Raw genomic sequence first — 14524 nt, 5'->3', positions numbered from 1 at the left:
CTTTTACGATGAAGTTATTCACTCGCCTAGCATGTAAAATCGTTTTACGGCAGGGTGCAGCGTGATCTCTCATCGCGCCCGTTCGCCGTTACACGCGATATCTACGATATCTATTACGCTTATAGTTCCCGCTGGTCCGCGTTTGCGCCACTTTGCCGATGATAAAATTCACCTGGACACGTTTAGAGAGACTCGTGGGGCGTACTAGATGCCGCAGGGTGTAATTTTCTTTCGAACGAATTAGTCGATTGCCGTTTAACGTCGTTTCTTGTGGATTCTGTTTTGTACGATTGTTGGTCTTGTTTAGAATTAACGAGTCGGAACGGTGATAAATTTTAATTAGATGGATACCGTCGGACATCTCGGGGATTGTGTAAAAAAATGTTCGAACGATATAGTATAGAAGGTAATAACTGTTCCTCAGGTGGAGGAAAATCGATTTCAGACACTTGAATAATGTCTGTCGTTAATGGACCGCGTTTATGTCTGACCATAAACTTTCCTTTTCTACTGCGCCGCGGAATTCCTTCTCTGCTCGTTAAGTGATTAAAGTTGGAGGGTTGTTCCTCGTTTTGTGTGAAATTTAATTATGCATCAACGCTCTCTGTGATTATTATACATGTTTTATCCTATGATAAATAATAAATATAATTTATATTTCAACGAGAACACGAGGTATTCTCCGGAGTACGAAAATTTCCTGTTGAATATCACCGTAACAGCTTTGGTACGAAAGGAAACGTGTAAATTATATAGTTTACGCGCGAGGAACGCGTGTCTGAGTGGCAAAAAGTTGCTCCATGTTAATCTCATGTGCGAAAATACGCTTTCTTTCAACCACTTTGTTCGCGGCCTGCTCTTTCTTTAAACACGATTACCCAACTGAAGCCAACTCGGTTCACACCTTATTTCCAACTAATCCTATTTGCCAGGATAAGCTTTCTTCCAGGCAGCTGGTATGAAAATAAACGGTGCAGCCTTCTATGAACAGTCGCTCCGCCGAAAAAACGTGTGCCGTTTATTATTCGCGGCGCAACGCCGAACGCTATATTTACCCAACGATTTATGGATCTTTCCTCGGAGGAACAAGTTACCTGACCGATAAGCAAGTTTTCCAAATTCATTCACCTCGCGTCCAATATCTATTTTAAATCACGGAGATGGTTTTCCGATCTGTCAATCATTCGCTGTTACGAGGTACAAATGTTTGTGAAAGCTTCTCGGGAGATGAATCTGTGCTATTTAAAGTTGAGTTAAACCAATTTCTGCACTTTTGGCAAATCGAAATATTCGTCGATATCAAAGTATCAAAGTTAATATTTGGAATACTGGAAAAGCATTGGAATTTTACAAATTTTAAATTGCAAATATGTGTTGATATTGATTATAGATAATGAGAAAATGAAACATTATGCCTATAGTGAACGAAAGAGTTGTCCTATTCTTGGAATAAAAGTTACAATTCCCATCCTCCTCGAGATAAAAGTTTCCTCTTTAAACTTCAACTACAAACTTGAGCAACACAGTGAACGAAGCATGTAAAACACACTTCTAAAAACCGTTCTAACACAATCACACTTTACTTTCCGTTTTACACCATCGTCGAAGAATCGAACAAGAAGGGAAGATCGCTCACTTCGGCATACCTAACGAAACGACACCGATAAAACACACCCCCGTACTATCCAAAGCGAAGGAGTAACAGCAGGAAGATTGTCTCGTAGCCGAGAGAAGAAACCACTCCCACAGCAAGACGCACGAACGACAATTACCGTGTCCCTAGAACGAACGAACGAGCGCAATGCTGAAAGGGAGCGTCGAAATGGGCGGCGGTGGAATAAGCCACGGCAAATGACTAGCTCGCAAACATTCCTGAGGGGTAGCCAGGCCAATCGGCTTTCAATCGAGCCAGGGAGTACGTGGTTTGTGCTTGGTCGCGCGTTCCTTCAATGGCGTTGATTAGTAACTACTTTCGGAAATAAACGACAGCAGAGCCGTGAGTTCGTGTGTATCGGCACTTTCTTCTTTCTCCTCTTTCTGTCCGTCGTGAAAGCAAGAAGAAACGGCGAAAGGAGACGAAGTAGAGCGTTGAAGTTGAAGGTATCGGAGAGAAGAAGAGGAAGAGAAAAGAAAGTAGAAGACACGATGCACTTTATCCAGAAAGGGGAGAGAGGGTAGAAACCACCTTTTTCCACCGTGTAGAAGTAACTGAATCGACCTGGAAGTGCTTATCGTCCGGACCAGCCCGGTATACACGGATGTAATCGTGTAAGAGTTGCACGATGGATGCTCCGGGCGTTGCAGATGTGTACGAGAAGGGTGAAACCGTAACGAGCAAAGGCTCGACTACGAAACGGTACAAATGAAATTTCAACAGCAACGTACCCGGCTGATTCGTGCAACCGTGAGTCCAGTCGGTATCCAAGAGGAGCGGAGACGGTCCATTATCGGTCAGAAGGAGGGATCGTTAAATCATTGGCAACAGCAGCGGCAATTCCGGTTCTCGCGGTTCATTAGAGCGACGCGGATATATATCGGTCGATGTACGCAGAGCCTGTTCCGCTCGTTGTCGACGACGGAGTCGTCGTGCGACAATCAGATTACCGTAATGTAGAGCCGTAAGGAGATTTTCTGCTTCCGCGCCGTTGACTTAATCTTCGGCCGTTTCTTCTTCTTCCGTGCCGAGAAATTGCTCGCGTTCACTTGTGACCAATTCCGTGTGTGTATGTGTTATTTAGGGGTGTGTCGATGGTGACTAATAGACTACGGACGTTTGTGCACATTTTGACGGGAAATAAAGACGTCTTAGATTTACGACGAGTGTTCAATTTTCCTGATACTTTATTCTCGATTTATACGATCCTTAGATGAAAATTACGAACGCTTAGTATATCTCGTCCTTTTCGTTTTACTACTTTACGTTGGCAGACTTACAGTCGCATTTCACGAGTAACAAATAGAAAACGATCGTGAATAAACGTGTCTAGTAGCGTGAACCTCAAGATTCCCCTTAAAATCGCAGACTCGCGACGCTTCTTTCATATCTCATTGTTGAAACGACGACCGTTCATCAGAAGCATAATCACGGGAACGACACGAAGGATCGCCAGCCGATAACAATGGCCTCCGTTTTAACGAACTATTTCCAATTATTCCAGATTACAGCATTCGAGTTTCTCGTAATCCAGAGCGTAGCCACGGGACCGTGGAGAATTTCCTACGGAGGATGTGAAAGCTGGTTCGGACGACGTCGACGAGGAATTCCAGCAGAGATGAAATTTCAGCGCAGAATTTAAAACGGTTCGTTAGTATACCGTCCGGCTTCCGGCAGATCTGCATGTGAACCACGATTGCGAGCCCTTCGTGGCCGTCGTGCTTGGTCGCGCGTTCCTTCAATGGCGTTGATTAGTAACTACTTTCGGAAATAAACGACAGCAGAGCCGTGAGTTCGTGTGTATCGGCACTTTCTTCTTTCTCCTCTTTCTGTCCGTCGTGAAAGCAAGAAGAAACGGCGAAAGGAGACGAAGTAGAGCGTTGAAGTTGAAGGTATCGGAGAGAAGAAGAGGAAGAGAAAAGAAAGTAGAAGACACGATGCACTTTATCCAGAAAGGGGAGAGAGGGTAGAAACCACCTTTTTCCACCGTGTAGAAGTAACTGAATCGACCTGGAAGTGCTTATCGTCCGGACCAGCCCGGTATACACGGATGTAATCGTGTAAGAGTTGCACGATGGATGCTCCGGGCGTTGCAGATGTGTACGAGAAGGGTGAAACCGTAACGAGCAAAGGCTCGACTACGAAACGGTACAAATGAAATTTCAACAGCAACGTACCCGGCTGATTCGTGCAACCGTGAGTCCAGTCGGTATCCAAGAGGAGCGGAGACGGTCCATTATCGGTCAGAAGGAGGGATCGTTAAATCATTGGCAACAGCAGCGGCAATTCCGGTTCTCGCGGTTCATTAGAGCGACGCGGATATATATCGGTCGATGTACGCAGAGCCTGTTCCGCTCGTTGTCGACGACGGAGTCGTCGTGCGACAATCAGATTACCGTAATGTAGAGCCGTAAGGAGATTTTCTGCTTCCGCGCCGTTGACTTAATCTTCGGCCGTTTCTTCTTCTTCCGTGCCGAGAAATTGCTCGCGTTCACTTGTGACCAATTCCGTGTGTGTATGTGTTATTTAGGGGTGTGTCGATGGTGACTAATAGACTACGGACGTTTGTGCACATTTTGACGGGAAATAAAGACGTCTTAGATTTACGACGAGTGTTCAATTTTCCTGATACTTTATTCTCGATTTATACGATCCTTAGATGAAAATTACGAACGCTTAGTATATCTCGTCCTTTTCGTTTTACTACTTTACGTTGGCAGACTTGCAGTCGCATTTCACGAGTAACAAATAGAAAACGATCGTGAATAAACGTGTCCAGTAGCGTGAACCTCAAGATTCCCCTTAAAATCGCAGACTCGCGACGCTTCTTTCATATCTCATTGTTGAAACGACGACCGTTCATCAGAAGCATAATCACGGGAACGACACGAAGGATCGCCAGCCGATAACAATGGCCTCCGTTTTAACGAACTATTTCCAATTATTCCAGATTACAGCATTCGAGTTTCTCGTAATCCAGAGCGTAGCCACGGGACCGTGGAGAATTTCCTACGGAGGATGTGAAAGCTGGTTCGGACGACGTCGACGAGGAATTCCAGCAGAGATGAAATTTCAGCGCAGAATTTAAAACGGTTCGTTAGTATACCGTCCGGCTTCCGGCAGATCTGCATGTGAACCACGATTGCGAGCCCTTCGTGGCCGTCGTGTACGTTCGTTCTTCTGTAAACACGGAGTATGCAACCGTGTAATGCCTCGACGATAGGCTGCCGTTCGTGTCAAAGGGAATTTTTCCGATCGAAAGTCCCTTTGTAAGAAGTCCCTCCCTATCGCCTAGCTTTTTCTCTATTTTCCTCCCCCTCTTCGATCGAGCACCGAGCAGAACTGATTGCGAAGCGCTGCGAGAGAACGCCTCGAGAGGGCTGGGGTATTACGTCCACGGCAAAGCGGAAGTCTAATAAGCCGCATGTCCGAAACGCAAATAGCTTTGCCCACGGCAAACAAGTCCGGCGAAGATTTTAAGACGAAGCTACGCTTGCCTCCTACGGTCCCGGATGATACCTTAATAGCGGCGGCGACGACCGTTCGTAATCCCCCAGCGCTGTTTCAGCTTGATACGAGTGTTATCTGGACCACGGTGAAATTGTGCGTTCCACGCTGTAGTATGAAAGGTGGAGAGGTTGTTCCGGGACAGTGTCAATTAGAAAGGAGAATCTTGGGTGATGAGGTTTTGTACGGTGGAAATGGGTATATGCACGGTGTTTCGCAATGTATGGAGATGAAAAACAATGGAATAGTTTGGTATAAACGTGTCCCCCGTTTGTACTCTATTTTTATGGATAACATGCGGTGGCTCGTCTTATGAAAATGTGAAGAAAGTGTCAGATTTATACTGAAAAACTTGTATAGTTCGAGGAAAATGGTTATTAGAACTTGGGTGTTAGAATTGTATTTTCTGTCAATAGTAAGCGTTGAATTTTTATATGTTGCAATTGCACAAAAATCTACAATCTAACGATCACTGTACTCAAGTAACGGATCAAGCTATACACGAATAACACGCTTAATTTGAATTAATTTATAATATGAACGTATTCCTGAGTCACATCGCTATTCCCAATTCCTCGCAGAAACGTACTGTCAAACGAACAAAAGAACTCTCTCGGAACTCCATTTCCCATCAACCCCAGCGCTTTTCGAGTGTACTCCAGCTAACTCCGTTTCCCGTACGCCTTAGAAAAAAACAGAAGCGATTGAAATTACGTCGGAGGAGCGAGTTCTTTCGAATTCAAGTTAGAATCCGCGGTATGCTTTCAGCGTCTTCTTTTCCTCACGAGTACCGGAGTTACTTTCGATCATTTCGATTCCGGGGCACCGCGAAGGAGAAACGTTTCCTTCCAGTCGTCACGAACGAACGAGAATCTCGACGCTACCGCGGGTAATCACGGAGCCACTTCTCCCGTCGTTGAATTTTGCATTTCCGTTGGAAATACGGACGGTGGTGCTCGGAAGAAAACATCAACTGAGAAAACCGCAGTCAAAGGAATCACCTTGCCAGGAGATTTGAAAAGACTCGACGTCCTGTCAGCCACTTCGCTCTTCACCAACGATAAACTCGCGAACCGTCGACCAAAACGCGAAAAATCTGCGAAGGACCGGCTACAAATAAACTCTCTGATTCGGTTTACTTCCTTTTCCATCCGGTAGTTCACCATGCGCCGTTCGCTGTTCCCTTCTCAAGCGTTAGGAAAACCGCGAAGTTCCGCGCTTCTCAGAGACACGATTTTCATAAATACCCAAGGAAGCAGTTTCGGGGGAGGGAAGTTATGTCGCGCGCAGCAAGTTAACGTTATGTTTGGAGACTTTCGACGGGGGGAAACTTTGCTACTGGATTGGCCGAGCGAAGCGCGTGTGTTGTCAAAGTGAGGAGGTCGAGATTTTTCGGTTTTTGACGAAGGTTTGCTTCCGAGCGAGCACAGTATTTCTATTTGATGTAATAATAAAAGGTTGGGAAAGGTGTTTGATGGAACAGCTTGCTTGCTCGTCAGAGTTTCTCTCTGCGAGCAAAAATTTCATCTGACTTCCCGTTTCAATAGACGTACGTACGACCGATCCCAGAGGTGGAAGATGTAACAAAATAATCGTATCGGTAAGAATGAACGAATTCTACCTTTCACCGGCGCGACCAACTTCCCTAAGATCCACTTAGACATCATCAATTATTACACTCTCTCCAACCAGACCTGTACGAATAGCTTTTCTATTTCTCCTTACGATTTTCCCGAGTTTTCTTCCATTTTTCCTACGGTCCCCTTTACACATTCGCCCATCCTCTTTCCACGTCGGTTTCCTTCCCCTCGGGAGAACTTTTTCCAGCGACAATCCGGCCGAGATATTTCCACTCGAATGAAAAACTAACACGCCGCCTCTGACGCGCGAACTTGTTAATGTTTAATTAAATCGAGCTCTCGGCGAAAACACCGGTTCTCTGGGATATTCCCGAACGAGGAATATTCGCGAATTCGCGACAATTTTAGAAATGCACACGCTTCGAAGTCGTCGACCGACAATAGAGTAGATCCATTCTCAAAGGAAGGCAGCAGTTGCGAGTATTCTACTTCCGAAGTCTGCGAAGCTGGTGAAAAATTGATCGTGCAAATGGAAGAATAGCGTCTTTTTCGATTCGAACGTTAAGTGACGGTAGAATGTTCGTTTTTAGATAACGCAACCGGGTACCTTTATCGACCACGGCGGCCAACTAGAGGCATTTCGACAACCGGCATTCGAGGAATTCGCAGTGTCGTTGCCGTGATATGGGAGCTGGTGATGTCTAACGCATGGCTAGAGTTCAATTTCGTCGCACGGTGCGTTTAGACTATAATTGAAATTCTTACTCTGACGCAGTAATTCGTGCGCTCTTTGTGCCGCGGTGCCGCTTCGCTCTCTTTGATCGACGTTCTTCAAAGTCTGGCCGCGCAACCAGAAATCATCATTTATTGGTTCACGTTACTCCATCGAAAACCGGTGACGGTCGTATTAGACAATTTTTCTCCCGCTTCTTCGAACGATTTGCAACTGGGAAACTTCACCGGAAGAAACTCTCTTCGTTCACCGTTCAACAATGCCCTGTACTTTTATCGTGGGTTCAATTTGCTTCCAGATAGAGCGTAAAATAATTCTGATATTGTCAATTTTCATGCCCTGTGATCGAGCGTTTGATCGCTAGTTGCTCGCTGAAGTTTCACCGTACGATTAAATAATTCTGATATTGTTAATTTTCATGCCCTGTGATCGAGCGTTTGATCGCTAGTTGCTCGCCGAAGTTTCACCGTACGATCAAATTTGCCCTCGAAGAAGCTTCACTTCGCGAACTTCTAATCGAGTCGTATCGAAGATGCGCCCAGCGTAATCGACCGGAATATTATTTAAAACAAGCGTCTCGCACAGCTTTTCCCAACTCGTCGAAGATTCGACAAACGAACTACGTTCGCGAAGTGATAAAAATATAGACTTAACGGCCCCGCTCGAAAAATTGCGCGGACTTCTTCGAAACAATGCTTTTAGCGAAGAGAAAGGTAGGAACTAATTTCACCTGTCGGCGTGGAAAAGAGTTATACTTTTGGAAAAGTACGAGAAGTGGCGGGAAAATGAAATTTCTCGGCTGAAGTAATCGGAACGTTACACTCGTAGAGATATATGTACCGATAAATGTATCGCAAAGGGAAATAAATATATTTTTTTTTCCAGCCGAGTTGGATATATTTTATCGAAATGTCGTGTTAATTTTCAGCGTTGCGGTATAGCTGGGTATAGCAACGGTTAACATAAAGCCCTTGTTACTGTTCACCCACCTACGTTCGGCGAACGCTGTTTTCAGCCGCGTTTCAAATTTAAAACATCCTGTTTCGGTTTCACCCCGGCCCACGGTAAAGCAATGTCAATGTTCAGTTTCCCCCGTCGGCGATTCACGTTTCACCAAGAGATTTATTTCGACGGCCCGGCGGGCGGGAGACCATTTTTGGCTTCCATTCGGCGGGGAAAAAACATGTTGACGACGAATGAAAAAAAAAAAAGAAAACAGGGGCGAAGAGAGAGGGAAGAAAAAAAAGAGGGAAAGAATGTTACGTCTATGGTATCGTTTGCATTAAAACGACCAGGGTATTCGGACCATCATATTAATTCTGTTTGCGTTCCACTTGCACGCTGAAAACCACCCTCTGGCTTTTCGAACTTAAAACAATGCCCCTGTAGGTCAATTGAAATATCGCCGGTTATAAAGAGGTCAAAGCAGATCAAAACGCTACCCCGTGAATATAGAGAAGTCAACAAATTCGCCAATACTCGTTCGTTGCATACAAATCGGCAGTGTTTTCATGGTATATTAACGGAGATAGAGTAGAGAAACGTCTTAAGCTTCGAAGCTCAATGCGGATAGCATTGTTGCGAGCCATCAGACAGACTGAAGTGTGCTTTCTTCGCGTTTAGAGACTTCTTTCTTTATTCTCTTCGATCCTGCTTCCAATTCTTACAAACAATCATATTGCATCAATCTTCGATACTCATCCTAATTAAGATTCATCTTCGATATTTCAATCCCCCGGTGTTTGAACTCGTCTTTAGACTCGAACGAGAGGTAAAAGCTTTTCAGTAGGAGGGCAAAATAAACGAGCCAACTTTCACGGTAAAATTCATAAAAGTTTCGCGGTGTTTTACGGCTAGAATCGAAATCGCGTAGTTATTGGAAGAGTAACCGAAGAAAAGCAATTCGCAGCATCGTGGATCGGTTAGAAAACGCCTTCGTGAACGTGCAAACTAACGGTGGTTTATGTGATACGTCAATCACGATCGAAAGACCAGGAAGAAGCCTGGGAATCTCCCCGAATTCCAATTAGAACTCGAACTTTCTAATACCGACGTAGCCTGCGTTAACTACACGGCGAAGCTTCTTTGCTGTCTCGAGCTAACGTGGAAAGTCACGTTTTGCTCGTGAACCCGGCGGTTTTCAAAGACTCGACGCCGTACACGTCGAAACTCGTTTCCGCGGGACCTTTCCATCTAACCCAGCGCGTACAAACTTTTCCTTAATATCTCTAACGACCTCTTACGTCTTTTCGGCAGGCGAGACGCTTCGACGCGAGACCCGTCTGCGAAATACACGGGATCCACCCGACGGAAGAACGAGGTTCTGGAGGGGAATTTTCGTGGAAATAAGTGCTCGACGGGACGAAGACGCGTCCTCCAGAGCGAGCAAATACTAATAGAGAAGCAGAGGAGTCGACGAGGGGGAAATGTCACTGTACAAGAGTATTTCGCGAGCGGCAAATATTAGGCGACAGGCTTGCAAGATTTCGTACAACGCTAGACGAAGTCTCGTTAAGCCGAGAGCGTGGCTGCGGCGTCGCTTTCAGCCACTTTCAGCCAGGCAACTTTCCGTTTATTAAGAGAAATTCGGAAAGTTCGCTTCTTCTTTTTTCTTCTTTTGTCTTTGTCCTAACTTCCTGCTGCCTCTCGACGTCCGACTGTCTGAACGTATAACTGCTACACGAAACTCTCTTTTTTACCGACCGGCGAAAGAGCTGCTCTGTCTTCCATCTCTTCTGACCCAATTTCTGTTGCTTACCGTCGAAAAATTCCCCGCTGTTTAGGACCTTTTCTCCCTTGCACAGAAATTATATCGTGCTTTTTTATTTGTATCCTTAATCGAAGGTACCGAAAGGATCAAATATGAAACGATACAGCGTACGATCGAGAGCGCGACGTTCAATTTTTGCGAAGACATCGAACACCTTCTCGCGAGAATTTCATAGGAAGCTTCTTAAATTAACGGGAACTGTATCTACTTAATAAATGTGATTATAAGCCGGGAATTCTAAAGACTCTTGAAACAGCTCAAGCAACTTCTCCGAAAGATCTCGATCTATCCTTCCTAATTAACTCCGACCAACTTCACATTCCGAACTGATTAACTTACTGCCCGTGAACCTAATTTCTCCACCGTATCATCACCTGGCTGAAAATATCTTTCGAACCGCTTCAATACCCGAATCGATCCGATGGGACTCGTTTTCTTCCGCTTACTTTCGCGTCGATTTACCTGGAAGAACGAGTGAAGAGTATCTATTCGCGACAATGCCAATTAACATGCTTCAGGACTCGATTGGAACTGAGAAAGTTTCGATTGTGCAGCGTCGAGGAAGCGATTAGACGTGGAAAAGAGGAGCGTCGGGCGCGATTTTCCAGACGCCTTGATGAGGGTATTATTCGCCGAGTTTGTACGTACCTTGGAGAGGGTGGTGGGGTGCGGATAAAGGTTGACGAGGCAGCTCTGTCTTCTGAGCCGGTAGTCCCAGCGTGTCTCCAGATGCGGAATTTCCATGGTGTCGCAAATGCTCTGCACGTGGGAGGCGGTGTGCGCGCTCTGCGGGCCAAAAATCGCCGCGACACCGCTGCGCAGCAAATGGCACACTGAAATCAAGCACAACGTGTGGATTATGTCTACACCGGTGCACCGGGCTGTTTGCTCGTTCGGTTTGTCAAAAATTACTTCGATTTCCACGGACCCTGGCTATTATTGTTTCGCGAACCATTTGCGAGGGAAATTTGGACGGGCTGTTTCTTGATTCTCCGTGTGAAATAGAGGTCCTGGGAAATTTGTTCCTGTCGGCTAATTTAATAGCGAATTTTGAAATATCGAGTAAAATTATGTCTCGAATTTGTAAAATGTTTTTTACACTCCGGTGTTTCGCTCGAGAGATATTGAAACGATAACTACATAGAATCCCCGTGAAAGCGCACGGATCGAAGTAATCCATTAGCGAAACAAGGATATAAAAGTAAATTTACGAAGCTGGTTCCCTCGGAATCAAAACGTCCGCGGGAGTTAAAATCGCGAAGTTTCAGATAACATTCGCCAGTTTCGAAAACGTAGCTACTTTTATCTGTGAAAAGGAGTTGAAGCTCGGTGTAACAACACGCACGATAAAACGAAGGAAACCATTGGCGAACGTATGATACGATCGTGCAGCAAAGGAGGTTGGAAGACTTCGTTTGAGCTTATAACGTAACTGTCACTCGTTCGCCATTATCGATTAATCAGGCGAACTCCCGAAACTTCCGTCGTACAAACTTCCTACTATATCCTGTTTCCCATCTCCTACGGACTTATAAGGATCGCGATGGCGCATGAAAAGCGAGGCATCGCCCTCGTTACGATCGTTTCCCTTTCTGCCTTTAATTCGCCAAATAAACCGTCCCTTCTCTCAGTCATCAGTTTCCCACTTCGATTGTCGCTCGAGTTTCGAATAAATTACCGTGCCTGGTGTGTTCCTCGATGACGACGAGGCGATAAACTTCGCTCTGTTTACCACAGAGAATTGCTTCATCTTGAGGGAATAGGAAACTTGTTCCCCTCATTTACGTAATTGTCGCTTTCTTGTTAGAATTATAGTTCCAAGAGGGATAGTTATCGTGGTATAATGAGAATTTGATCGAGTCTATTCAAACCTTCAAACTGATAATTACTTCAATCGTTTTACATTTCTAGTTTCTTTACGCGCAATCCTACGTTGCCAGAGATTAATCTGACACAATTAAAAAGATTATCTCCTAATTTTAAAAATATGTTTCTAACCCTTAACTTCGAAGGCTGTTTCCTCCCATTCGATATGGATGATAAAAAAAATATTTGAAATATTTTTCCACGAACTACCTTCCACGAAAATCTCATCGAAGTCAGAGTATGCGAGTTCGATATGTTTCTCTGTAATATATTCGTTAGCTGGACGTAACTTTGAAATTTTAGTAATTCTCTTAAAATATATTTGCAATATTATCTAATCTACGCGTATCAAAGATGTCAAAGATTCCCTCGATCTAGCTTTTAACGAAGCGTAGCAACGACAGCTACTCCGTTTTTAATTTTCACCCTGAATGCGTTTTATTTTCGAAACTTGGAAAGAACACGCTCATCCATCGAGGAAACGACGTAGCATTAATTAACAAGGTATTAAGATAATCACGTTAATGTTGCATCGTGTTTAATATGTTTCGTAACGGCGCTGCGTTGCACCGGCTACGAGAAAGCAGATTATCGAATGCCAGTCACTCGTAATTAGTCGTGACAGATAATATTTTGTAATTGGATTCGGTCCTCGTTTGCATCCGTTTTTCCGTCCGCCTTTTCCCTCCCTCTCGCGTTTTTCCCTTTTTATTTGCACGACCGAATCTCGTAACGACGACGACGACGAGGCTCCCTTTCTACCCATCCTCCGTGATTACGTTAATCTCCTAAGATTTCACCGACGTTCTCGTAAATTTGTGGATTTAGTCGCGTCTTGATTAATCATTTACACGGAAAGCGCATTGAACCTGCTCTCAGCTTTCAGCTGATCTGAAAAATTGTAAGAAAACTGAAGGATAGAGAGAGAGCAGGGTAATCCGCGATTAACGGTAAACCAGTCCGTCGCCATTCATCGCTTCGACGAAGCAAATTAATAAACGGGTAACAGCGAGATTACGGCATCGAGGTGATATAATTACCTCGCGACAATCCCTCTGGAATATCTTAGCTGAAGCTGCGAGCATCGGCTTGTAAAGTGAAATATGTATATTCATTCGTTCGGTAGAATGTAACGAAAGATAGGCATTGTAGATACAAAACAAAAAAAAGAAGAAATCACCAGGAGATATATTTTCCTTTGTAGATTATTGAAACGGCATTCACAATAACATCGTACCTTTTCATTACTTTAACGACAACGTTTTACATTCCTATTTGAACGAAGATAAATATATGTACCTCTAAATAGAATACACGAGAAGGGAGGAAAGATCGATACAAAGATGTATCACAAATTACACAAGCTTTCTTTCTCTCATGTATAAATTAACATTACGCCCCTCGTAATATTCGCAGAAGAGATGCCTGACTGATTAAAACGGACCACGTAAAATCAACAATACCGGAATAATTTCTCTTCTTCTTTTCTTCTTTTTTGAACAATTTACCCCGAACCACGTTCTAGAAAAATACCAACCCCGTCGCTCATTTCGAACAAAAGCGTATTGTCGCTGCTAGATACGTTATTTCTTTAAAATACACACGTTCTTTAATTATACCAAAATACAGAGAAGTTGCTTGGAAAAGGGGACTTTTCAACAGTCGTCGACGACAATGCAGCGAAAAATTATTCAGCCACGCGACTCTCGTCGAGCGTTCGCCAGCGAATTTCTCTCTCTCTCACTCTGAAAACGAACGCACTGGGACACAGTGAAGCGTGCAAACACACCGCGTCACCAATAGGAAGAGCTTTATTCGCCCGTTGCCTTTTGATCATTTATTCGACGGAAACCTACCTAGTGCCCCCTGCAGGCTAGATTTTATGCCACAGAAGGATCGACCAAGGGTTTCGTGGCTCCCCGTGGTACTTACGTACATCCTCTCTCAATCGGAATCTCTATAATCGGTTCGCAAAGTCAGCTTCAGTGCGGGACAGGGATAGAGATAGAAATAGAAAGAGGAAGCTCGCTAGAGAGAGGGAGGAAGATAGAACTCAAACCTCAAAGTAATACCGGACAACGCTGGCGGCGTTTTAAGGTTGAAGTATGATACGTGCTATATTGAAATTCCAGATGCAATTTCAGCGAACGGCCCCGGGCGGGACCACGAAAACCGTGCACGCGAAAACCTATCGTCGTTCGCAGGTTTTTTGCGTTGACAAAAAGAGAAAAAGCGAGTTTGATGTTGGTGTAGGTACAGCCGGATGTTTGTTACCGATGCGAACAGGCAAAACAAAAAAATATATATATATTTTCAATGTGCAAAAATTGTTGGAAAAGTTACTTCGTTCATTGACAAACGTACACACGCTTGCCTATTTTCGAGACGAACTTATTCCTCGCGTTTTCTCGCAG

At 44.5% G+C, this 14524-nt stretch overlaps 1 protein-coding gene across 1 annotated transcript in view; it reads right to left on the bottom strand.

Moving 5' to 3' along the window:
- Window positions 1-14524, bottom strand: part of LOC108570593 (plexin-A4) — a 252813-nt gene that overhangs the window by 181828 nt on the left and 56461 nt on the right. Inside the window, exon 3 of the mRNA XM_017932473.1 lies at window positions 10893-11077. Coding sequence (XP_017787962.1) covers window positions 10893-11077 — 185 coding nt within the window. The remainder of the gene's footprint in view (window positions 1-10892; window positions 11078-14524) is intronic.

This window comes from Habropoda laboriosa, unplaced genomic scaffold, assembly GCF_001263275.1.
Source record: "Habropoda laboriosa isolate 0110345459 unplaced genomic scaffold, ASM126327v1 scaffold105, whole genome shotgun sequence".
Lineage (NCBI taxonomy): Eukaryota > Metazoa > Arthropoda > Insecta > Hymenoptera > Apidae > Habropoda > Habropoda laboriosa.
Note: the sequence above shows the minus strand (reverse complement) of the source record. Positions and strands in the feature narration are given on the sequence as shown.